At 35.3% G+C, this 27,719-nt stretch overlaps 1 protein-coding gene across 1 annotated transcript in view; it reads right to left on the bottom strand.

The window, feature by feature from the left end:
- Positions 1-27,719, bottom strand: part of SPRED1 (sprouty related EVH1 domain containing 1) — a 136,178-nt gene that overhangs the window by 76,341 nt on the left and 32,118 nt on the right. The window contains exon 2 of the mRNA XM_074235073.1: positions 1,900-2,077. Within this exon, the coding sequence (XP_074091174.1) occupies positions 1,900-2,077 (178 nt within the window). The remainder of the gene's footprint in view (positions 1-1,899; positions 2,078-27,719) is intronic.

Genomic DNA, 27,719 nt, shown 5'->3' with positions numbered 1-27,719 from the left:
TATCTTCCATTAGATTTAGGCAGAACTCTATCATTCAGTTCCCTTAGTCCATGAAGAAATGGGTCCTTTCTCTTGGGGTGGAGAGCCCTGAGTCCATTCTCTTTGGCTTACGGTTAAAAAACAATAATCTAGGTATGCACCTATTTCTAACTTAATTGATATTTCCTGAACAGTATGTATAGACATTATCCTAAAGAGACTACTTTTAGTCCTTCGAAACTTAAGAGGATCGCACCAAACAACCAAGTATTTAGAGGTATAGACTGCACAATTATATTTATTATAGTGCAGGGTTTACTGTGCAAGCCATCCTTCTCACTTGCCTTTACCCTATCTTAATGATAGGAAACAGGACTACTGGAAATGGTCTCGCTGTTGCAAGAGTCTCTTGGCCTTTAAATTGATTTCCCTTCCTCTTGTATCAGTGAGGCATCATAGTGCTTCAACACAATCACCAGTATGTAATTATTTAGTGACTGAATACAAAACCAGATATTTCCTGATGAACTAATGAGTACAATCTTTCTTCTCAGATATTCACCTTTGAAGCACTCCTCAGTCTGACACAACTGGAAACAGCAATTACATTAATATAATGTCTGCTATCCTTGGGCTATGCTGCTCTGCTCTGTTAGTACACTCCACAGAGCTCTAACTCACTGGCCCTTCTTTAGGGGCTAACTCACTCCAGGGTGCCCCTGCCCTGCACAAAGCAAAGAGAACTCTCCCCTTAAGTTTTGTCTTTCTAAACTATCACATCATTCTTATTCACCTAGATCTTTTAATGACAGGCCAATTTACTACATTTCAACAAACCTTGAATAAGCATCTACTATGTGCAAAGTTTAATGCAGAGACACATAACAGCAGCAAAGCTCTATAAAAGCAGAATCAGGAAGACCCAGGTTTGAGTTCTAAATGATAGTTTTGTAACTGAGTCCAAGGCAACTCTTAAAAAGTGAACTGACTTTTAATTATCATATCAACCTCTAATCCTCATCAGAGGTTACATAATTCAAGTAAAAATCACTTTTCAAACAGGGATGCTTTTGTCCACAATCAACACCCTATCATTATAGGAGCCTGAAATTTTACAATACTGTGGTTACAATTTAATAGTGAAAAATGTGTTAAAAAACCCAAAAGTCCAGTAAGTTGAATAATGAGGGTTTGAAAATAGGTTCATTTATGAATTAGGTGTCTGGAACTAGAAGACATTTTCCTGTAGAAAATTTATAAATATTATGTTCTCAGGTCAGCCCACAAAAGACCATTTAATCCAATGTGTTAAAGTACTGCATAACTGCAAGGACATAGAGTGGAAAATGACACTACCAAAATAAAACAACAAAACCATAAAATCTAATAAGTATTTTTTTTTGGTTCTTGAGTGGTGAACACAGAGATTTACTTAGAGGAAGATGAGATTTTAGATAGAAACCAGAACATAATTTTTTTTTTCAATCTCAAAGATTTTATACAGTTTGGGTGCTTTTCTTTGTTATATTTAATTTCAATATAAAATGTGTAGATTTTCCTCTGCTTGGTAGAAGTTAATTTCTACAAAAATTTGTTTAGTTACGATTAGGATAAATTTTTAAAATCATAAACAGAATGAAGAGAAATTTTTTTCTAAGGTAATTAGGTAAAAACTGAAAATATAGAGGAAGAATGGAGTTTTAAAGATGATGTATAAGTAAATGTACCTTACAAGTATTAGATCATTCAAGTTGGAATTAACTGTGGTAGAAAAAGTAAAATACAAAAGAAAGAAGGGGAAAAGCAGGGTTAGTGTAGTGGGGAATAGTTATTACTAGCAATAAATTGAGTATCTATAGAAGTCCTTAAGATTATAGTATAAGATATTATTACATTATCTTAAGTATATAAATTCATTACCGTTTTGTCCCTGAGTCGCTCTCCATGAATAATAAAGTCAGCACAGCTGCCATTGTCTTCCTGATGAAGGGCTTTGAATACAGTGACAGAACTCAGGCCACCTCCTCCCAATGGTAACCATCCACCACTTGAGTCATCCCGGGTCATCACCACAGCTCGAACTCGTGCATAACTATTACTAAAATAGATGCAAAGAGTAAGAATTAGTGTTTACGTAAACAAAAAATAATGGAGCATTCAGTCTTGTTTAAGAAATCCAAGACCACATTAGTTAATATAGTAGTTGTTAAGTGTTTTCTGTTTTCATGGTAGCCAAAGGTAAGTAAGTTATTTGAAAAGAGGCCAGGAGCTGTCTGGAAAGATCTTTCAATATTAAACCATTGACACTTTAAAAGATGAACTTTATACTAAAAAAAATTATAGAATTATATTTTAATATGCATCCTTCTTGAGTAGTTAAAGCATATTTTGTTGCCATGGAAAATTATGGACTCCAGAACTAAGAAATCCTCAACCTACACAACCAGATTTGTTAATAATGTTTCTTCAAGACTCGAAAAATTAATTTGTCATTTTTTAATGTTCTTAATCACATGTTATTTTCTATCAGTTCATAATTAAACTTCAAATAAAAGATTAGAACAAGTCAGATTCATATTTAAGTAGCCTGGTCACTGTATACCCATCAGAAGTCTGCACTCTTCTTAAATGTGACAACTACTTACCTGAAGGAAAGCTGTAAGGATTAAATAAAAACGAATGTAAAATTATTTGTAATCATATAAAGTTAAACTCTATAAATGAGATTTAAATTCATGACTTAGGGTCTTAATGACTAATAATATTACTGCAAGTTACTGTTATGCAGCGACCCTCTCCCAGACAATCTATATCAGCCAATGTATCACTGTCATTATGCCTACTTCTAATTCCCTTAATTCTTTAAAATACAAGCAGCACATTGCATCACAGATTTGAGTTTGAAAGGATTTTGAACACCATTTGATCCAAAATCATAATACATAATAATGAGAAAATGAAATTTGTTAAGAATGATATAAAATGTAACAATATGCACTATGGGAAAGTCTCAGAAATCTAATTTTGATTATGCAGAGGTATTTGGAGTATCTTATTTCCTGACTCAAAAGCTTGAAATTGCTAGAACTGCCATTCGGTTTAATGTGATGCCTCTATCATTTTCTAAATCTTGCAAGGAAATATTAAAGCTTAACATTTTAAGTGTGAAAATTGGAAAAATGAAACAACTTAGAATATTTTCTTTTTCAAGATTTTTTTCTTTTTAAAGTTTTTGCAAGGCAAATGGAGTTAAGTAAGTGGTTTGCCCAAGGCCACACAGCTAGGTAATTATTAAGTGTGTGAGGCTGGCTTTGAACTCAGGTACTCCTGACTCCAGGGCCAGTGTTCTATCCACTGTGCCACCTAGCTGCCCTGAATTACACTCTTTTTTAAAGAAAGATTTTATTTATTTTGAATTTTACAATTTTTCCCCAATCTTGCTTCCCTCCTCCCACCCTCACAAAAGGCAGTCTGTTAGTCTTTAATTGTTTCCATGGTATATACATTGATCTAAGTTGAATGTGATGAGAGAGAAATCGTATTCTTAAGGAAGAAAAATAAAGTATAAGAAATAGCAAAATTACATAGTAAGATAATGGTTTTTTCCTCCCTAAATTAAAAGTAACAGACTTTGGTCTTTGTTCAAACCCCACAATTCTTTCTCTGGATACAGATGGGAAATACACTCTTTTAAAAACAAAACAATAGGGGCAGCTAGGTGGCACAGTGGATAGAGTGGCCCAGGAGTCAGGAGTACCTGAGTTCAAATAGGGTCTCAGACCCGTAATAATTACCTAGTTGTATGGCCTTGGGCAAGTCACTTAACTCCATTGCCTCGCAAAAACAAACAAACAAACAAAAGAAAAACAACAGCAATATTTTACCTTTGAAATTGTTTAGGAACAGAAGCAATGCAAACATGAGAAAATATAGAAGATAGATTAATTACCACACTTTCAGCTAATCCCACATAATAATGAAGTCAGGTATTTAGATGCCATTTTTAGTGGTTAGTCAACATTAACTCATTTGATGTTCAAAATAACCCTTGAGATAGGTACTAAAGGCATTACTGCAAGAATTCAAATAGAGGTTAAACCTTATCAGTGTTTTGAAGGAAATATTATATAGTGGAGGTGGTGAGGAAATTCATTTCAGATAAAAGGGACCAACCAATTTAAGTGGGGGGGGTGAAATCTGAAATACAAAGAACAATTAGCAGGCCAGTTTGACTAGAACAGAGAATATTTGAGGGAAAATAATATGAAATAAAATTGGAAAACTAAGTGGGAACTAGACTGTGGAAGACTTTAAATATCAAGTTGTGGATTTTGTTTTATTCTAGAAACAATTAGTAACCACTTAAGATTTTTATGGGAGGAGGAGGGAGTCAAGATATTTCAGAAATATCGGGTTGGCAGTAAGGTGGAGAATAGAGAGGAGGTGATGAACAATGGCAGAAACTTTATGGGAAGAAAGGAATGGATAAAAGAGTTGTGAAGAAGACAGAATCTACAAGACTGGGTAACAAATTTGATTCTGGAGAAGTCAGAGAAAGAAAAAAAGGAGAATAAATGCAAGATTTTGAATTTGGTATTTTGAACATGCCCAAGGCATGGGGAGATTAAGTAATTTGCTCAGGGTCACACAGTTAAGTAAATCATTCAAGCCTTGGGGACAGAAAAAGAGGTAAAAGAGATTTTTAAAAAAACCCAAACTGTCAAGGAGATTACAGCAGGACACAGTAAACAGTGTACAAACAAATATAAATAAATCAAGCAGGTGACTGGTTCTTGTCCTTTGTTCTTGAAGAAGATCAAAATGACATCACTATATTTGACTCAAATTACATTGTATCCTACTGTGGTTGTTCAGATCATATAGCAGGTAAATAGCAAACAGAAGGAAGGTCCTTAGAATTTTTTTTTTTAGGTTTTTTGCAAGGCAATGGGGTTAAGTGGCTTGCCCAAGGCCACACATCTAGGTAATTATTAAGTGTCTGAGGCCAGAATTGAACTCAGGTACTCCTGACTCCAGGGCTGGTGCTCTATCCACTGCATCACCTAGCCACCCCAGAAGGTCCTTAGAATTAAAAGGAACTGGGAAATGCTTTCAGTTTTAGATGGGATTTTGGTTGGGACTTAAAAAGAAGACCCGAGGAAGGGAGAGCACTCCAAGCATGGGGTAAATCTTTTGCAAAATGTCAGGAGCCAAAAGATGGGAGCTCCTGGCTCCTGGAATAGTCAAAAGTACCTGGGTTGAATATATGATAAGGAGTAGGGATTGGAAAGATGGGAGGAGGCTAGGTCAATAAACATTTATTAAGTGAGGAATATGTGCCAGGCACTATACTGAGTATTAGAGTGCTGTATTATACTCTCTATAAATAAATCATAATGTTAGGGGAAAAGTCAATAAAAGACCAACTTATTAATTCAACACATTTCCATTATATAAAACAAATGAAAATTAAAAACTGCCCGAGGGACTCTATCACATGGCATTTCAGCTTAAACCTTTCTACAATCTGTTTCCTACTTTTCTAATCTATTTACATATTAATACCATTCACACATGTGATGGTTCTGTAAGAGTAATCTATTTAGGGAAAAGTTTCACATGTTCCACAATATTCATAGCAGCTCTATTTGTAATGGCAAAGAATGGGGGTGCCCATCAATTGGGGAATGGCTGAACAAGTTAATGGCATATGAATGTTATGGAATACTAGTGTTTAGAAGAAATCATAAATGGTCAGATTCTAGAGAAGCATGGAATGAATTACAGGAACTGTTGCTGAGCAAAGGAAATAGAACCAAGAGAACAATGTACATATACACATTAACAACAACACTGTGAATTGTTTAGCCTTGATCAATGCAGCTACTCTCAGCATTTCGGAGAGCTAGGACAATCCTAAGAGATCAGCAGCTATGGACAATGCTATCCCCATCCAGAGAAGAAAAACAAAACAAAATAATAAAAATCCTTCAGAATCTGAATGAACACTATATTCACTTTTTAAAAAATTTCTCTTATGCTTTTCTTTTCTTTCTCATGGTTTTCTTTCTTTTCCCTTAATCCTAATTCCTCATACTGAAAATTATTAATCTGCAAACATGTTACCTCAAATGTATATGTATAATATGCACCTGACTCTTCACCACTGAGGTACAGCGAAGGAAATTATGTAAATTAAAAATATGCATATGCATGTGGATGAAAAATAAAATGAAATATCAAGTGAGGAAAAAAGATCTAATTAGAAATAAAAACCAAATATATCAACTTTTTATGGACGGTCCTCCTTTCCTGGTGGCCACCTTCTCATTCAAGACAGTTCTGTGTTCACTTGATATGTATAATTTTTACATGTACACATACACACACCACTTTATATCTTTAATGTCTGTCTAGTACAGTGCTTGACACAAAGTAGAAGTTTAATAAATGTTTGTTAATTGCTCAAGTTCTGAACTTTAAAGACTTTTGAAAATAACATTATGTCACAACTCTCACTATTAATTTAATTTTAAATTTAAAAAGATTTAGAAATTAATTTTCTGTATTGATTTGTGCTCATCAGGGATTTGCACAAAAAGATATCTGAAATTCAATATTTGTTGGCTTATGGTCATATGGCAGCAATGAGCATGAGATCTGTCCAGAAAGCAACTGACAATGATCTTGAGATTATTTTTTCATAGGTTGTAATCAAGTTTTAAAAGGCATAACTTAGATTACATATTCCTACGTGAATTACCTTAATACAACTAATTTATGATTTTTCAGCCCATCTCATAAATCTCTTCATAAACATTCTCATTTCATAAATATTCTAGCATGTCTTCCTATTAGTCTGGCATTTTTTTGGCCAAAAGGGTTTAGTGTCCTATTCAAACTTGGAAATTACATTTACCAACTTCAATATTATTTATAAAATGTTAACTAAAAGGTTTTTTTCAGATTATTTTTATTTTTAGGGAATTCTGCTGTTTTAAGTGTGAGGTGATTATTTTTTCCTTTTCCTTTAGAACTTTTTTTAATATCTGCAAATAATTTCCTATTCTAAAGAAAATCCCACTTCCGTAATAAAATATTCTGAAGAATTTCATGATGCTTCAATTGACTGGGAAAAAATTTTCTCTTACAGGCAGGATACCTTGGTAATGACTTTCCAAGAGTCTAAATAAATTAACTTATTACCAATTCTCTTTTAGGTACATTTTTATCTATGAAATTAAAAAATTTGCATATTCTTCAGACATGATTTCTCTTTAGATAATAGAGAAAGTCTATTATCTATTCTCCAAAGATTATATTGACTTAAATAAATATTCATTGATTCTAGTCTTTATTCTAGATTGCACCAGATGCTTATCATAGAAGACTAGACAGTTTAAAGATCCTAGAGTCATGACTGGACTACTTCTTTTGAAATGCGATCTATATTGTCAAATATAAATCCTCTAACACAGTAGACAACATTAAGTTTGCCATTTTGACTTGAAAGTTCTACCCATAAATCCCATTTAAACTTGACCTTTTTTTGTGGCACAGATCCATTTGGCAGTATGGAAAAGCTTAACTCTTTCCCAGAATGGTTTAAATTGCATAGAATATTTAAAATTCTTCGTAGAATTACAAAGAAAATCAATTATACCGAAATACAGGCACGATATTTATCTTTAGTCCACTTTTAAAAGTGTTAATATGTTTTTGTCGACAAACCTCAGCCCTGGATTATTTCCATTGTCTGTATCCTCCACTCCTACTCACCAACTTCTAAACCCAGCAGGAAGATGTCTCATAAAGTGGTCTATGAGATACATAACAAATTTATGTTTTCCAACTTTAAATGGGCCCTAACTATATCAAGGCAACCTTTTTATTCCTCCTTAGTTAATTCCCTCTCATTCCCCATAAAAGTTATTCCAAATCTTCTCATGTCTCTCACACCTCTTCCCTTTATTCCTCCCCCTCCCCCACAATACTTTCTACTTTACTAAGAAAATTGAGGCCAATGTCTAAATGACTAAATATTACAGTCTTTTCTTAGTCCTAATTCTCATCAACCTGTCTCATTTGACACTGTTAACCACTCTTTTCTTCCTTGAGTTTTTGTGACACTAATCTCCTGGTTCCTTCCCCTCCCACCTTTATGACTGACCAGTTCTTCTCAGTCTCCTTTCCTGGCTTTTTATCCATATAATGTCCCTGGTTGGTGTTTCCCAAAGTTCTCTCCCAGGTCCTCTCTTCTCCCTTTACACTATACATTATATAAATGCAGTCCAGATTTTAACAAACAAAAAAATTAACTTAAGTCTCATTAAAATGTTAGTATGAGGGTGGTTCCAAAACCCCAAAGATTATACAAGTGAAATGCAAGTTCTGGAAGGTCCCAACAAAGCTGAAAAAGGTTCAAGTACAAGCTCAGGGACAAATTATTTGTCTACTGATGATGTGAGGAAAACTAAATCAGCTAAATTTGGCCATGATGTGAATTTTTTTCCCCAGGGAGGGCAACTCTCAAACTATTTAGTAAAAGGGAAGGGAAGAAGGCTAGAGATGTTATAATCTGTATGGCGGGAATAAGCATCAACACCAACAAAACCTTCTATAAAATATTAAATTATATCTTTTGGAAAAGCTGACCACAGAAGAAAATAAGGTAAAAAAACAACTATATGACTCATAGAATATATACCTATATTATTTATTATTCTAGTTACAAAGTTTCTAAACAATTATGTGACTCTCTGGAACACTGTCTTCATTAATACTTAAATCACAATAATAAAAAGTCTGCAGTTTTGAATGAGAACATACTAGAATGAAAGCTTTGTTTTAGAATCTGAAAGTATAAAAAACATGGGGGGGTAGTTTAGAGGTAGGAAGTCAGGGATTAAGAGGTTATTAAAATATATTTAGAGTTTAAATATCTAGTCTAAAGTTTCTTAACTTTGGAGGACAGTAACTTTTTTGTAGTTTGGCGAAGTCTATGAATTCTTCCCCCCCACACACAATAAATGTTTTAGGGGCAGTTAGGTGGCTCAGTGGATGAAGCACCAGTCCTCAAGTCAGGAAGACCTGAGCTCAACTCCAGCCCCGGACATTTGATACTAGCTGTGTGACTTTTAAGCGACTCACTTAACCCTACTGCTGCCCCCTGGCCCCCACAAATAACAACAACAACAAAAAGAATGTTAAAAACATAAAACACATAGGAATCCAAAAGAAAAACTTATTTTGAGATCAAGTAGCTGACTCGGAATCCAGTCAACAAATAGTTATTAAATATTTCCTATATGCACCAGGCATTGCACTAAGCTTTGAGGCCAGGAGGCAAGAAATGAACACTTATTTATTTCCTTATAAGTCAGGCACTCTTCTAGAAGCTTTACAAATATTATCTCATTTGAATCTCACAGCAACCCTAGAAGATAAGATATATCATTATTCTTATCTTTTATTTGGAAACTGAAGTAAATAAAAGTTAGGTGACTTGCCCAGCATCACATGGCTAATAAATATTTGAGAAGAAATTTTAACTCAGGTCTTCCTAAATCCTATTCACTGAACTACCTAACTGCCTCTAGGCAGAGGATAAAGAAAGGGGGTAGAAAAAAGCCTCTGCTCTCAAGAAGGTTATATTCTAAGTGAGGAACACAAAAATAACTATATACCTAGAAGGCATATAGAGCATAGTAAAGAGTCAAGCAAAGACCTCCATGTGTAAGGTAGGATTTTAATTGAGTCTTGAAAGAAGCTAAAGAAGCTAAGAGGCATATCTAAAGGCACAGATATAGCAAATTCCAGATAGAGGAGTTGCCCAATCATTCCATTTCACTAGGTTACAAGCTAGAAAATTAACAAAATAAATAGAAAACTTTGGATAAAACTATATAAGTAAAAAAACTTTTGAATGAAGATTCATCTAGAGAGCCCCCTGAGGACAGTGACTTTTAAACATTTTGTTTTGTCTTTAAAATCTTGCATAACAGTTTCTTTCTAGTAGGTATTGAATAAATGTTTGTTTAATGGAACTGAACTGCCAAAACTAGGCAACTAGGTGAATATAAGTTACAAAGGAATCAAAAAAGGTCTTTAGTCTGGTGTGGAGGGAGAGGTGGTTATGTTTGGTTTGGTAATTTAATTGACTCCTTTGTGATTAATTATAACAATTATTCAAATAACTGCAATTTCTATTCTCATCTCTCTTCAGAGCTCCAGTTTCCCCATAACCTACTATCTAAAGGACATCACATGGATGTCCTACAGTTTTCTCAAATTCAACGTATCAAAAAGAGAATTCAATATATATATATATATATATATATATATATATATATATATATATATATTTACTCCAAATCGAATCATATCCTAATTTTTCCATTTCTATGGAAGGCAACACTATCTTTTCAGTAACTTAGGTTCACAGCCTGAAGAGAGAACCTCAACTCTTCATTTTCCCCTTATCCTTGATCAAATCAATTGTTATCAGATAGATTTTATCTGCACAAAATCTTTTCCATGTATCTATCCCCACTTTCAGGTCTTAATTACTTCTAACCTATTGAAAATGTCTTCTAATTGGGCTTGTTGTATTCAGCCTCTCCCCTCTCCAATCTCCATATACACCTGCCAAATTCCTATTACTAAAGAAGAGGTCTGACCATATCAATTATTTATTGAGTGCTTACTATATCAGACACTTAGGACAAATACAAAGAAAGGTAAAACAAAAATTAAAAAGGTCTGTTTTCAAGGTTCTCACACCTCACAGGAAAAGAAAATGTAAATAATTATTTCCTGGATAAATTGGGGGAGGGGGATTTCAAAGTTAAGGTATTAAAATTAAGGAGGACTATTTTAAGGGGTTTTTTTTTTTGCAAGACAAATGGGGTTAAGTGGTTTGCCCAAGGCCACATAGCTAGGCAATTATTAAGTGTCTGAGGCTGGATTTGAACTCAGGTACTCCTGACTCCAAGGCTGGTGCTCTATCCACTGCGCCACCTAGCTGCCCCTGGAGAAGGTTTCTTGAAGAAGGTTGGATTTATATCTGAGTGAAGGAAGCCAGGGGAAGTAAGGAAGCAGAGGTGAAGGAGAAAATTTTAGGCATATTGAAGTTCACCAGTTAAAATGTTCAGAAATAGGAGGAGAATCTTGTTGGGGTATAATAGCAGAGGCCAATGTCACTGAATCACAAGACTTGATGGTGATGGTGCTTAATTATTAAAGACTTTAAAAGTCAAAAAAGAGATCTTATATTTGACCCTAGAAGGAATAACTGGAGTTAGCTTATTGAATTGGGGGGTATGGCAATAGTCCAAGTATTGTTTTTAGGATAAAATACAAAATCCTCTGTTGGCTTCATAATCTGGCTTCAATCTGAACTTCCTGATTGACTTCAAATTATTCTTTATAAACTGACGTTTTGCAGTTGCCCATAAAAGACCTTCCATTATCCATCCATATCTATGACTCTGCTAAGGCTGTCTCGCCTGTCCTTCATGCCTGGAAGATATTTCCTCATTTCTGCTTTTTTCAGGGAATTGTAGAGCTGAAAAGGCCCTCTTCTCAGAAGTTATCTGATTTCAAACCATGACTTTCCATATGCCTATTCTGAGCATGTCCATGAGGACACTGAGAACCTCAAGGTCACATAGGCAGGATTCTGACGCTGATTCAAACTTGATTGTTCTCCACTGATGATGATACCAAGCTGGCCAGGGTCCCTGGAGGTTGGAAACTATTGAGGGCTCACTATGTGCTTATACATTACTCACTATGCTAAACACTGGGCAAAAAAAAAGCAAACAAACAACCCTTGTCCTCAGGAGGCTGCCATTAGGAGAAACAACATACAAGAATCTAAGTATATTAGATGTATGTAGTACAAATAGAAATTAATATAAAAGAGAAGACAGTGAAAGGAACTGGAAAAGATTACTAACAGAGAAACATACAGAGGGTAGGATTTGAGCTGAGTCTTGAAGGAAGCCAGGGAAGCACAGTGGCTGAAAAAGAAGAGCAGGGATATTTCAGGTACTGGGATTAGTCTGTGAAAAGAATCAGCATCAGAAACTGAAAACTTATAGGCCACTATAAGTACCTCTGAAGGCAGTTGCACAAAACCCTTGCAGCTTGCCAGTCCATAGAAACAGCCGTACTTTAATGAAGAGTTAAAAGTCAAAAAATGGACTGGAAAAATGAGCAAACAACATAAAAAAATTCTGATTATAGTTACTATGGTGACAATAGAAGCAAAACAAAATTGAAAGAAGGTAACAAAACTCCAACATTCAAACAATCCAATAAAAGTATGAATTGATCTTAGGCCATGGAAGAGCTAAAAAGGATTTTGAAAATCAAGTAAAATTGGTAGCGGAAAAATTGGGGAGAGAAATGAGAGTGAAGCAAGAAAGTCAAGAAATAAGAGCCAATAGTTTGATAAAGAAGACCCCCAAAATACTGAAGAAAATAACACTTTAAAAAACATTAGACCAAATGGTAAAAGAGGTACAAGAAAGTCAGAGGAAAAGAATGCCCTGAAAGGAAAGAACTGGCCAAATGGGTAGAGATGCAAAAATTCATTGAAGAAAAAACTTCTTAAAGGTAGAACTGGCCAAATGGAAAAGGAAGAACAAAAGTTCACTGGGGGAAAAAAGGAACTCCTTAAAAATCAGAATTGAGCAAATAGAAACTAATGATGGAGGTGGCTAGGTGGTGCAGTGGGGCCTTAAATAAGTAAAATTTTTTTAAAAGCTCCTGATCTCTTTGCTGAGTGGAGAGAGTTCAGTTAAAGACAACACAAGTTTAGATTACAGACACATTTGTAGAATCATATGTAGAAAGATGGTAGAAAATTTAGGAGCGGCTAGATAGAATACTGGCCCTGGAGTCAGGAGGACCTGAGTTCAAATTTGGCCTCAAGATACTTAATAATTGCTTAGCTGTGTGACCTTGGGCAAGTACCCCATTGCCTTAAATAAATAAAAAAAAATTAAAAAAAAAAGAAAACAAAAGAATTTATGAGAAATCAAGAAACAAAACCAAAAGGAATGAAAAAAGAAATAGAAAACAATGTGAAATATCTCATTGGAATGATAACTGATCTGGAAAACAGATCCAGTAAAAGATAATTTAAAAATTACTGTATTACCTGAAAGTATGATTTAAAAAAAAAGAGACTAGACATCTTTCAGGATATTATTAAAGGAAAACTGCCTTGATATTCTAAAAACAGAGGGTAAAATAGAAATCAAAAGAATACACCAATCACCTCCCAAAAGAAAATGAAAAAAAAACCACCTAGAAATATTACATCCAAATTTTATAGCTCTCAGGAGAAAATATAGTAAGCAGACGGAAAGAAACAATTCACATACTTTGGGAGTCACAAATAGAATAGCACAAGACTTACAAGTTTCTACATTAAAGGATCAGGTCTTGGAATATGAAATTCCAGAGGGAAATTACAGCAAGAATCACCTACTCAACAAAACAGAGTATAAGCTTCCAGCGGGGAAAAATGAACATTGAATGAAACAGAGGAATTTCAAGCATTCTTGATGGGAAAAAACAAAGTTGAATAAAAATTTGACTTTCAAATGCAAGACTCAAGAGAAGCATAAAAAAGTGATAAACAGGAAGGGGAAATCATAAGGATTTAATAAGGTTAAACTATTTATATATCAAATGGGAAAATGATACTGTTAACTCATAAGAACTTTTTCATTATTAGAGCCATTAGAAGGAGTGTATACACACACACACGCGCGCACACACACACACACACACACACACACACATACACACGGGAGAAGTGTGGGTTAAATAGGAAGAGCTGATATTCAAAAAATAAAATTAAGGGAAGAGAGGAATGTACTGGGAGAAAGATAAAGGGAGAGGTAGAATACATAAAAGAAGCAATAAAAAGCTTTTACAGTGGAGGAAAAAGATGAGGGAGGGAGTGGGGGGTAGTGAGTAACTAACTCATCAGAATTAGCTCAAAGAAGGAACTAACATGCTCAACTGAGTATACAAATCTACTCTACAGGAAAATAGGAGGAGGTAATAAGGGAGAGATGGAATTTTAAATAAGGGAGGGCAGGTTAAGGGAGGTGGCATTCAGAAGAGAGAATAAAATAAACTGATGTGGGGGAATAGGATGGAGGAAAAGAGTCAGCAATAGTAACTGTGAAAAAAAAACTGAAGTAAGTTTTTCTGACAAGATCTCATTTCTCAAATGAGAACTGAGTCAAACTTATAAAAATAAGTCATTTCCAGGGGTGGCTAGGTGGCACAGTGGATAGAGTACTGGCCTTGGAGTCAGGAGTACCTGAGTTCAAATCTGGGCTCAGACACTTAATAATCACCTAGCCATGTAGCCTTGGACAAGCCATTTAACCCCATTGCCTTAGAAAAAAAAATCTAAAAAAAATAAGTCATTCCCTAACTGATAAGTGATCAAAAGATATGAACTCAAAGAAAATGAAAGTTTTGAGAAGTGATCAAATAGCTATATGAAAAAATGCTCTAAAATATCTACTAATTAGAGAAATGCAAATTAAAGCAATTCCAAGGTACATTATTCCTATTAGATTAGCTAACAAGAAAGAGAAGGAATATGACAAATGGGGACTTCCAGCCAAAATGCAGACAGAAGCCAGGCACCTTACTAAGGTTTTCTGGTTTTCCCTCAGAAATAATATGAAAGAAATTCAATTGACAAAACCCAGAAAAAAGAAGCTAGAAGAACATCTACCAACAAGGTCTGTCTCAGGGGAGCGTAGGTGAGCCCAGGGCATAGAGCAGAGAGCCAGCTCAGAGGTGGTGGGGAAGAGGTCCGAGCATCAACCTGACTATCAACCTAAGGCTTTGCTGTGGGAATGGTGGTGTGGGGAGCCCCAGGAGGGCTGAAGGGTGAGTTCCAGAGAAGAGAGTTAGTTGCAAAGTGTGGCTTGACATTGATTCACTCTCCTTAGGACCATGAGCTCCTTACTTTCAGCTGAGCCCTCTTCCCAGAACAAACACAGTTAACAGCCCATTGAAAACTACCTTGAAAGAAAGATCCTAACCCAGACAGATCTGGAACTTCTGGGGAGAATATGAATTAATCTGCAGCCCAGAAAGACTACCTAGAAATCTGGAAAAATCAATTGGGAAAAGAAACTCAAGATAAAATTAACACTTTGCAAAAGAAAATTAACATCTTGCAACAAGAAAACAAAACCTTTGAAAATACAATTGGATAGTAGCCTTGGGCAAGCCACTTAACCCCATTTGCCTTGGAAAAAAAACTAAAAAAAAAAAAAAAGAAAATACAATTGGACAAATGCAAAAAAGAAAATAATTCTCTAAAAACTTCCACTGGGCAAATGGAAAACTTCAAAAATTGAACTGAACAATTGTAAAAGGAATTTGCAAAAGGTAAATGAAGAAAATTTTTCTCTTAAAAAAGAAGAATGGAATCTGTGGAAACTAATGACTTCATGAGACAACAAGAATCTGTTAAAGAAAACCCAAATAAAATACTTCATCAGCAAAATCACTGAGAATAGAATCCTGAGAATAAATTCAGAAGAGTCAATGTAAAAATCACTGGGTTTCCCAAAAACACTTAAGAAAATAAAAGCCTGGACTCAATATTACAGGAATTAGAGATGGAAAATTTCCCTGATATCAAGGAACCAAAGAGCAAAATAGTTATTGAAAGAATACATTGATCCCCTCCGGAAAGGGATACCAAAATGAAAATACCAAGGAATAATGTGGTCAAATTCTGTAACTATCAGATAAAAGAGAAAATCATGCAAGCAGTCAGAAAGAAGCAATTTAGATACCAAGGACTCATAGTAATCATTACACAGGACATGACTTCATCAGTATTAAGGGATTGAAGGGCCTGGAATTCGATATTCTGAAGAGCAAGGGAGTTTGGAATGCAGCCAAGAATCCACTATCCAGCAAAACTGAGTCTTCTCCTCCCCCCCAAGGCAATGAATGGAGTTAAGCAGTTTGCCCAAGGTCACACAGCTAGGTAATTATTAAGTGTCTGAAACTGGATTTGAACCCAGGTACTCCTGACTCCAGGGCTGGTGCTCTATCCACTTTGCCACCTAGCTGCCCCTGAGCTTTCTCTTCCAAGGGAAAAGATGGACATTTAATGAAATAAGAGACTTCCAACTTTTCTTGATGAAAAGCCCAGAGCTAAATAGAAAATTTGGACTTCAAACAGGAGACTCAAGTGACACATGAAAAGGTAAAAGGATAAAGAAAAAAACTGCTATCCAATAAGATGAAACTGGCCATATCCCTACCTGGGAGAAAGATTCTCATAACTCTCAAGAACCGTAACTCTATTAGAGAGAATATACTTAGCCAGGAGTAAAGGACATTCATGACTCTGACAGAATGATTTAAAAACAATATCTCCTTAAGGGGGGGGGGCAGTAAAGAGAAGGGAGGATGGAGGAGACTGAATGGGGTAAATCTCATTACATTAAGAGGTACAAAGGACCTATTGCAATAGGTGAGGAGGTGAGAACTACTTGAATCCTACTCTCATCATATTAGGCCCAAAGTTAACATAAACACACTTAGTTAAATTAATAAACTTATCTTACCTTTCAAGTATTAAAAGGAGAAAAGGGGAGGGGGGGAGGAAAAGAGGAACTAACAGAAGGAAGAAGGGGCAAAGGGAAAGGGGAAAGAAAGGGGGGTTGAATATAAGGGGGCAAACACACTGAAGGTGGTGGTATTCAGAAATAAAATACTGGGGAATACGGATAAAGTGTAAAAAGGGGGGAAATATAAACAGAGGGAAGATAGCATGGAGGGCAATAAAGAGTCAGTAATTATAACTTTGAAAGTGAATGGGAAAAAAAGAAAGTGAATGGGATAAATTCTCCCATAAAACAAAGGCAAATAGTAGAGTGGATTAAAAATCAGAATCCTATAATATGCTGCTTACAAGAAATTCATTTGAAGCAGAGAGATACATATGGAGTAAAGGTTAAGAGGTTGGAGCAAAATACATTTTGCTTCAGATGAAGTGAAAAAAACATGGGTAGTAATCCTTATCTCAGACAAAGCAGATGCAGAAATATATCTCATTAAAGAGATAAGAAAGGAAACTATATCCTCCTAAAAGGTACCATAGACAATGAAGCAATTTCAATACTAAACATGTATGCACCAAGTGATATAACATCCAAAGTGTTAGAGGAGAAGTTGAATGAGTTATAGGAAGACAGACAGCAAAACTACTGATGGAAGACCTCAAGTTCTTGCTCTCAAATTTAGATAAATCTAACCATAAAATAAACAAGAAGGAACTTAAGGAGGTAAACAGAATGTTAGAAAACACAGACATGTTGAATGGAGATAGAAAGGAATATAGCTTTTTTTCCTGAAGTACATGGGACCTACAAAAAAACAAAACTGACCCTATACTAGGGCATAAAAACCTAATAATCAAATGCAGGAAGGCAGAAATAGTGACTACATCCTTCTCAGATCATAATGCAATAAAAATGACATGCAATAATGAACCAGGGAGAGATAGACCTAAAACTGATTGGAAACTAAATAATCTCATTTTAAAGAATGAGTGGATGAAACAACAAATTATAGGAAGAATTAATGATTTCATCCAAGATAATGACACTAAGGAGACAACACACCAAAATTTATGGGATACAGCCAAGGCAACTGTTGGGGGATATATTATATCTTTAAATGCTTATGTGAATAAACTGCAAAAAGAGGAAATCAATGAAGTAAACATGCAACAAAAAAAATTAGATGAAGAACAAATTAAAAACCTCCAATTAAATACCAAATTAGAATTTCTAAAAATTAAAGGAGAATTAATAAAATCAAAAGCAAGAAAACTATTGAACTAATAAAACCAAGAATTGGTTTTATGAAAAAACAATAAAACTATAAACCTCTGGCTAATTTGATTTAAAAAAAGGAAGCAGAAAACCCAAATTACTAGTTACATAAATGAAAAAGGTGAACTCACCACCAATGAGGAAAAAATTAAAGTAACAATTTGGAATTATTTTGCCCAACTCTATGTCAATACATTTGATAAGTTAAGTGAAATGAATGAATATTTACCAAAATATAAGTTGCTCAGGTTAAATGAGGAAGAAATTAAATACCTAAATAACCCTATCTCAGAGAAATTTAACAAGCTATTATTGAACTCCCTAAGGAAAAAAATCTAAGATGGATTCACAAGTGAATCCTATCAAACATTTAAAGAACAATTGGTTCCAATTCTATAAAACTCTTTGGAAAAATAGGTGAAGAAGGAACTCTACTTAACTCTTTCTGACACCAATATGGTGCTGATACCTAAACCAGGAAGAGTTAAAACAGAGAAAGAAAATTAATAGATCCATCTCCCTGATGAATATAGATGCAAAAAATCTTAAAATAAAATCTTAGCAAAATGATTACAACAGGGGCAGCTAGGTGGCACATTGGATAAAGCACCGGCCCTGGAGTCAGGAGTACCTGGGTTCAAATCTGACCTCAGACACTTAATAATTACCTAGCTGTGTGGCCTTGGGCAAGCCACTCAACCCCGTTTGCCTTGCAAAAAAACCTAAAAAAAAAAAACAACAAAAAAACGATTACAACAAATTAGAATTAGAATAATACATCATGACCATGTAGGATTTATTCCAGGAATGCAGGGTTGGTTCAATATTAGGAAAACTGTTAATTATGTCAATTACAAACCTATCAGAAATCATGATTATATCAACAGAGGCTGAAAAAGTTTTTGACAAAATACAGTACCCATTCCTAATAAAAACACCAGAGAGTACAGGAATAAATAAGCAATATCTCTCTGAAACCATAAACAAGCATTACATGCAATGTGGATAAGCTAGAGGTATTCCCAATGAGATCAAGGGTGAAACAAGGATGCCCATTATCACCACTACTATTCAATATTGTATTAAAATTGTTATCTATAGCAATAAAAGAAGAAATTGAAGGAACTAGAATTGGGAAGAAAGAAACAAAACTCTCATTCTTTGCAGATGATAGGATGATATACCTAGAGAATCCTAAAAAATCATCTAAAAAATTTCTGGAAACAATTAGCAACTTTAGCAAAGTCACAGGATATAAAATAGACCCTCATGTCCTCAGCATTTCTATATATTACTAGCAAGATACAGCAGCATGAGCTAGAAAGAGAAATTCTGTTTAAACTAACTTCAGGCAATAAAAAATACCTGGGAGTCTACCTGCCAGGCAGACTCAGAAGTTCTATGAAACAACTACAAAACACTTCTCACACAAATAAGATCAGATTTAAATAACTGGGCAAATATCAATTGCTCATGGATAGGCCAAGCTAATATAATAAAAATGACAATTCTACCTAAATTAAACTATTTATTTGGTGCCCTACCAATCAAAATTCTGGAGAGCAATTTGGAATTACACCCAAAGAGCAAGAAAGATGTACATACCCTTTGATCCAGTAATACCATTACTGAGACTATACCCTGAAGAGATCATGAATAAGGGTAAAATATTGTATAAAGTATTGTATAAAATATTCACAGCAGCCCTATTTGTGGTGGCAAAGAATTAGAAATTGAGTGAATTTCCTTCAACTGGGGAATGGCTGAACAAATTGTGGTTATATGTCATGGAACACTATTGTTCTATTAGAAACCAGGAGGGATGAGAATTCAGAGAACCCAGGAAGGATTTGCAGGAACTGATGCTATGTGAGATAAGGAGGACCAGAAGAACATTTTACACTCTAACAGCAACATGGGGTTGATGATCAATCTTAATGGACTTGCTCATTTCATCAGTGCAACAATCAGGGACAATTATAGGATATCTGAGATGGAGGAGATACCATCTGTAATCCAAAGAAAGAATTGTGGAGTTTAAACAAAGACCAAAGACTACTACCTTTAATTAAAAAAAAAAAAGATATCTTATTATGTAATTTTGCCATCTCTTATATTTTATTTTTTCCTTAAGGATATGATTTCTCTCTCAACACATTCAATTTTGATCACCGTATAGCATGGAAACAATGTAAAGACTATTAGACTGTCTTCTGTGGGGGGTGGGAGGAGGGGAGCAAGATTGGAGGAAAAACTGTAAAATTCAAAAGAAATATGACAAATGTTGGAGGGGATGTGGGGAATAATGAAATAGTAGTGTATTGAAGGTGGAGCTGTGAATTGATTCAACTATTCTTTTTTAAAAATTTTCATTTTTTTTAGGTTTTTGCAAGGCAATGGGGGGGTAGTGACTTGCCCAAGGCACCATAGCTAGGTAATTATTAAGTGTCTGAGGCCGAATTTGAACTCAGGTACTCCTGACTCCAGAGCTGGTGCTCTATCCACTGTGCCACCTAGTCATCCCCAATTCAACTATTCTTTAGGGAAATATGGAACTATGCCCAAAGAACTATAAATCCATGTATATCTTTTGAAATAACAATACGCTACCAGGTTGATATCCAAAAAGCCATAAAAAAGCAAAAATAAAAAGGACCTATATGTCTAAAATATTTATAGCAACTCTTTTCTTGTGGCAAAGAATGGAAATTGAGGGAATGATTACCAAAGGGGTAATAGTTGAATAAACTTTAATTTGTGGTTGTGGTGGAATACTATTGTACTATAAGAAATGATGAGGATGATCCCAGAAAAACATCAGAAGTCTTACATGACTTGATGCAAAGAGAAATGTATTGTGTATTAAGCAACAGCAATATTGTATTATAATTGCAGCTGTGAATGACTTGGCTATTTTTTTTAACAATACAATGATCTAAGATAACTTTGAAGGATATACTATCCATAGCCAAAGAAAGAAATGATGATATATAAATAGAGATTAAAGCACAGTTTTTTTTCCTTCAGGTTCTATGTTTTCTTTCACAACATGACTAATATGCAAAACATTTTTTGCATCATTACACATTTATAACCTATATCAAATTGTGTGCTTTCTCAATGAGGAAGGTTGGCAAAGAGGAAGGGAGATTTGGAACTCAAAGTTCTAAAAATGATTGTTGAAAAATTGCTTTTACATATAATTGGGTTTTTTTAAAAAGGGTTTTGGCAAGGCAAGAGGGTTAAGTGGCTTGCCCAAGGTCACACAACTAGGTAATTATTAAGTGTCTGAGATCAGATTTGAACTCGGGTACTCCAGACTCCAGGGCCAGTGTTCCATCCACTGTGCCACCTAGATGCCACTATAATTGGGGAAAATAAAATAATAAATAAAATTTTTAAGAAGGGATAAACATCATTTATCCCACTTTACACTTTATATAAATATTCCCTAAAGTTCTAAGGAAAAGAATGATGTCATTTTTTGAATTGAGAAAAAGTCAAGGTATTATAGGGATTCTCAGGTACTATCTTTGGGTCCTCACCTGAACCCTAATTTTTAGCTCCAATGAAAGCAGGATAGTTTTGTGACTGGATATTAAAGTGCTGGGAATGTGGAACCAACCATGTGGGTTCATGAAGTAGGTTTGAGTAAAATGTAGACTTAAATACAAGTCAGTCCATTCTTGCACTGGATTCTTTGAAAATCTGAGTAAAGATGAGTTTAGATAAAGCTTTAGTGGGCAATCCCACATACACCTGCTTTGGAATATATTAGCACATTTTTCTTCAAACAAACTTTTGTTTTTTTATAATTTCCTTTGAATTATAAAATTTTATTTCCATTCTGTATTTTCATAAATGGCTTTCCATTATAAGCATAAGAAACTGAGTTATACATTATTTAGACATGGTTGGTATGTGAAAATGTTTTGCTTATTTGTTTCAAAGGAAGTGTTTCTGGTGGGGAGAGGTTAATGGGTAGTGCTAAAGATGCTAAAAAAAAGAGAAAAGCATCCTTTAATGAAGCATTTAAAAAATACAAGGGACATAACAAAGTTCAGAAGTCTATATTAGTTTTATGGTGGAAAATGTTTTCAAAAAAACCAAATAATTTTCTTTCTGTTTTCTATATAAAAATGTTCTAGTTGACAAATTCACAATAAAAAAAATTAAAACTGCAATTACATAAAGTTTTCATATTTAGTATATGGTTGAAATTTCCCTTTGGCAGGTTAAAAGACATAGGACATACCAAAGACTAAACTTGGTCAGATATGCTATATGGGCTTAACTGTAGCTCTGTTTGGAATACCTAGTAGGGATTCATTGCCTAGCAGTCCATATTGGGTAGGGTAAACCAAATTAGTTTGCTTTATTATTGAATCAGAAATACACTCCTCCCAAGTGAAGGAAGGCTCTTCTGTTCCTCCTACACAAATGACAGATCCAAGGTTATCATGTATCTGAGTTTAATCAGAAAACAGTACAGGATGTACCTTGTTTTTTAAAACCACTTACTTCCAATATTAGATTTCTAAATGAAGTTTGTTAATTATCCATCTGAGATCCTAGGTGAATACTAGTTCATTGTTTCTGAATAGTGTTTCCGAGGAGAAATTACAAACCTTAGCCACCGATAGGGCACAGAACCCTAAAAAGAATTTCATTTCTCTGTATACTTGCCAGTGTCAGTAGTTAATCATCTAAAATTAGAAAGGAAACCTTAGGCTGAAAAGAGTATACTTCTGAATCAATTCATAAGAGGACCTGATACAGTTCTGAATATATGCATGCACTGTCCTAGGAGTCTCTTGCTCTTTTGTCTTACTACTTTCTAGGCTTTGATAAAATCCTTTGGGCTTCTGAAGATGATATCTGTCCTTACTCAAAGAAGACCCGGACATCAGGGAGGAGTTGCACATGTATTTTATTGGATTTGAATGAGGGGGAGTTGTGCTAAGTCACTAGCCTCACTTTTTCTTCCAGAGTCATCTGGGTTCAGTGGCCAGATATCAATCAGGACAACTGAAGAAAGCCCTGGATATGAGACAATTAGGGTTAAGTGACTTGCCCAGGATCTGTGTCCAGGATCATACCTAATTGTCTGAGGCTGAATTTGAACTCAGGTCCTCCTGACTTCAGCCCTGGAGCTCAACCCACTAGGGCAGCTAGGTGGTGCAATAGAAAGAGCATTAGTCTTGAAGTCAGAAGGATGGGAATTCAAATCCAACCAAACACTTGATACTTATTAGCTGTGTGACCTTAGGCATACCACTTAACCCTGACTGACTCATATCCAAATATCCAGTCATCCTGATTCATATCTAGTCACTGACCCCAGATGGTTATGGAGAAGAAATGAGGTTGGTGACTTAGCACAACCTCCCTCACTCAAATCCAATTCATATGCTTGACATGGCATCACTTCCCCTGATGTCATGGTCTTTTTCAAGAATGAAGGACAAATAACATCATCATCTACCTCACTGCTTATCTAAGACAGTGAACTCTTAGCCTTTAAGCATTCCTGCTTTTGTAGTCTTTGCTCTAAAATAGCCGTAGCTGAAGAAAGATGGAAAAAATCATGAAATCATTACAAACAGTGGTATAGAATCTCAACTAGGCCCTTGATGCTGCAAGGTGATCCTTTAGTAACTCCCTGGTTGACTCCCTATTTTGTTCACCACAGTAGCTCTTAAAACATTTTTATTCTTTCTCAAATTTCCCATGGTTACCCCTCTCTTGTACCCTGTCAGCTAAAAATATCTGACTTAAAAAAAAGAGGTTCTTCTCTCAAGAACTCTTTCTTTTCTCCTTCTCATCTCAAAATGTTTCAGATGCCTTTCTTCTTTCACTGTTTCTTCCTCTGCCCCGTCTCACATTGAAATTATATGAAAAGGTGGCCTCTATCCTTGCTAACTCCTCTTCATAGAGGTTCCCATTCCATCCTGTTTTCTCCAGTCAACTGCCGTCTATTATACTCATTCCCTCACTTACCTTCAATCTCATTGCTGCAAACATGTCCACATCTCCCTCATTCATTCTCACTAGTAGATTCGTTCAATAAACTCCCTCTTTGGCATTCAAATTTCCTTGACCACCATCCACATTTCTGTTTTTCTTCTCCTCTAGTCATTACAGTGCATTCTGCAATTGGGTGACAGGGGTCTCTCACTGTTTCCATCTCCTGACTCCAGAGTTTCCACTGCCTGTCTGTCCCCCATGGCTGGAAGACTTTCCTCATCTCTTCCCCTCCTCCTGTCTCCCCAGGCTTCCTTCAAGTCCCAACTAAAACTCAGTTTTTTACAGAAAGCAACTTTCCAGTTCCCTTGATTCTAGTGTTTTCACTTGCTTATCTATAACTTTACTTACATAATCTCTTTGTCTCTTCTATTGGACTTTTGAGTTCTTCAAAGCCAAGACTAGATATGTGCCTGCCACACAGTAGGTATCTAAATATTTATTGACCATATTTTAGGTTCATATGATTGTCCACAATGCTCATTCCCCCCACCCCCAATTGCATGGTAGGTGTATTTGTTTGATATACTTGAAATAATTCCAATGAATATTGAATGCTTTTTAAATACAATGTGTTCGTGGCCAATTTCCCCTATAAATCAATTATGCAGATAAAAGTTCATTTCCCCATAATAATAGTTTTGTTTCTTTTATAGAAAACATGGAGAACAGATTCAACAGTGGGATCAATTTACTTTCCTCAGTTCTTATGAATAAGAAAGGATAGTACATTCTCAAGAAGGTATTAATGCATAGGGAAAGTGCAGAAGCAAAAGAACAATTCATTGAAACTTCATGTATCACAACTAAAAAAGTCCCCTGAGATTAAAGACGTTTGTTCTCTTTATAAATGTAATTTTCTAAGTTAATCAAAACATGATATTGCTACAATTAAAAGTTCAATGCTTCTTGTTAGTTCAAATCTCAAGTAAATTATTCTAACAAGAAAGTATAAAGATTTAAGTGCTAAATAGGGGATGACCACTAGAGACTTAACAATAGAAATAAAAACAAAAGATAGGGGCTCACATAGAAACTATTTTCTATAACATACCACTGTATTGATGTTGTTGGTGGTGGTGTTGGTAGTCGTGGGTGGTTCTGCTTTCTAGACGAGGTGAATGTCTTGAAGAATGTGATGTCTTGACTTGTTCATGGTTTGGACTGAAGTGAGGCAGAGTTGTGCAAAGTCAGGCTCACTCTTTCCTCCAGAGTCAGTGAAGTTAAGTGGCAAGAAAAGTCAAGACTATTGCCAATGACCCAGCATGCAGTAGATAACCTTGGTCTTTCTAAATGAAGGTCTTTCCCAAGGGCTCAGTTTGTATTATTATTCTGCTTTTGCAGAAGCCCCTTCCTAGGTTTTGAGGCTTCAGTTTTGGGTCTCTCCTATTATCATCTTGATTGGTCCATACCCACTTCATCTGGACATCAAGTGTACAACTCCCAGTCTGTCAAAGATTCTATGCAATTGTGTAGCATCTATCTTTTTCCAAAGGTACTGCAAACTAGCTATAACTGGACCTAAAAATCCCTTCTCAATAAAGCAATTATCTGCTTTATCTTAAACAAGACTCTTTTCTTACCCTAAATTATTATCACAGGAGGTCTGTCCTGAATGTTCAATTCGATTTAGGTTTCATTACATCTGGACATATCTTCCACAACAGAGCACCAAGAGTGTTCCTATAATCTACATAAAGAAGGAAAATGTGGGGATAGCAGGATCCTAGATTTCTAAGATTTATCCATTTATATTATACGTAATATTCTATTCATTTTTGGTCAAGATGTTTGCAAATAAGATACCACTATATTGAACCATAGGTGAGTTTTTCAGGGGTATGAAAAGAATGAAAGAGGGCAGTGATATGGCTTCTGACTCAGTCAGAAGAAGCCGAGTTCAAATTCGGCCTCAGAGACTTGACACTTATTAGCTGTATGATCCTGGGCAAGTCACTTAACCCCAACTCCCCCACCCCAAAAGTGATAAAAGAAAGATAACAACCCATCCAGGTTTCTGCTTCAATCTCAGATACATGGGTAACATTGCTTTTGCAGACAAAATATCATTCTAGAATTCCTAAGGCTAAGCAAATTCAACTTCAATATTTATTAAGTGAAATACATGGTTTGATCTAGACATTTGTGATACCCTGAAAAATTAAGACACAACTGGAGACACTTAGCCAAGAATATGGTAGAATGGGTCAGTTCTTAATATAACTTCCAAACATTACATACCATATCTCAAATAAAAAAGGAATGTGGCAGATATGTAGCAATTAAAATTGTGGTAAAAGAAATGAAATGAGGAAATACCTCCCTCCATACAAGGTAAAGCAACGGATCTAGTGAAAGAACTCGCTTTGTCTTCTCTTCCCTAAACTAACTCAAGTCTAATGACACAGGTTTGTCTTTTGGGCCCTGGTAATGGTGTCTATATTATTTCCTTCTTCAAAATTACAGTCTCAACCATCTTGACTTTGATTTGATCCTTGTTCATCCCTTTCTAAACTCCAAATCTGGATTGCTCTCATTATTCACCTTTTTTTGCTCCTACTGGCAGGATATAGTTGGAAGAGTCACACAATCTATCAAAAAGGATCTAATACAAGTTTATATTAATGGATTAATGGATTTCTCTGTTCCAGATCTGTTCTCAAACGATAACTCACCAATTTTTGCCTTCCACTCAGTCAAGGATTTTGTCTCATAATTCACTGGAAACAAAGAAATCAGTTGCTGGGAGTTCTGTATCTTTCCCAATTCTATAATTCAAATCAATTGAGCAGTATCTCCCCTCTTCTCCTCTACTAGAGTCTCAGAGGAATGAGTAGATGCTCATCCCCTTTCCAACAAAAACCCTTACATCTGTGCCCATTATTTCACCCACTTCTCTAGGAGTTTGCCCTTTCACTCATGCCCTGTCTCACTAATTTTCAACCTTTCATCCACTAGTTGATGCCTTCAAACATATCCAAATGTCCCTGCTTTTTAGTTCACTTTATCTCTTCCCAAAACCACCCTCTATTTCTTTTCTCTTTCATGAAACTCCTAGAAAAAGCTTACTATATTCACTTTTTTTACACCCATCTCATTTAAAGTCCTTGCACTACAACTTGTGTGCCCTTCATTTACCCAGAACTACCCTCTAAAATGTCATCAATGATCTTTAAATTGCTAATTTCAAAGACCTTAATTTACTAAGACCTTAATCAGTTTGCTCTGAGAATCTAACAATGTTTACAGCCTCCTTCTCTGAAGAATCTTTGAAGTGGCTTCTTTTCCTACCTGCCAAATAAATTCATCTACCTGTTGGGGAGCAGAAGGAGGAGAAGGAATGAGAGTGCAGTGAGTGCATTAGAGACAAGACAACTGGGGTAAGAAGAGATAGATATCTAACATTAAGTAGCAAGTACAAGCAAGTACAAGAAGCCTCAAGAAATCCCTGCCCAGAAATATACCCTGCTTTTTATACGCAGGAAAAGAGAATATAAAGAACCATAGAAGTGGGAATACTCAAGAATGGCAAGGTATTACAAGTCCAGCGGTAGGATATAAAATAGACTCAAGGCAGGCAACTGGTGAATTTAAGGGCATGAAATAGTATTGAGCTCCATGCTGGGGAATCAGCATATCCCATACCACCCTTCTTCACAAATTAAAGTCTAAAGAAAAGATGTTCAACTGAAAAGGGTACTTCAAAAAAAACAAAACAACTTCAATAAATAAAGATAGGAAATGAAGCAATGGGTGAGAATCCTAATTCAAGTAAATTGATAGACCCTACAATAGAAGACTTGAAACGTG

Source organism: Macrotis lagotis, chromosome 4 (assembly GCF_037893015.1).
Source record: "Macrotis lagotis isolate mMagLag1 chromosome 4, bilby.v1.9.chrom.fasta, whole genome shotgun sequence".
In the NCBI taxonomy this organism is placed as follows: domain Eukaryota; kingdom Metazoa; phylum Chordata; class Mammalia; order Peramelemorphia; family Peramelidae; genus Macrotis; species Macrotis lagotis.
Note: the sequence above shows the minus strand (reverse complement) of the source record. Positions and strands in the feature narration are given on the sequence as shown.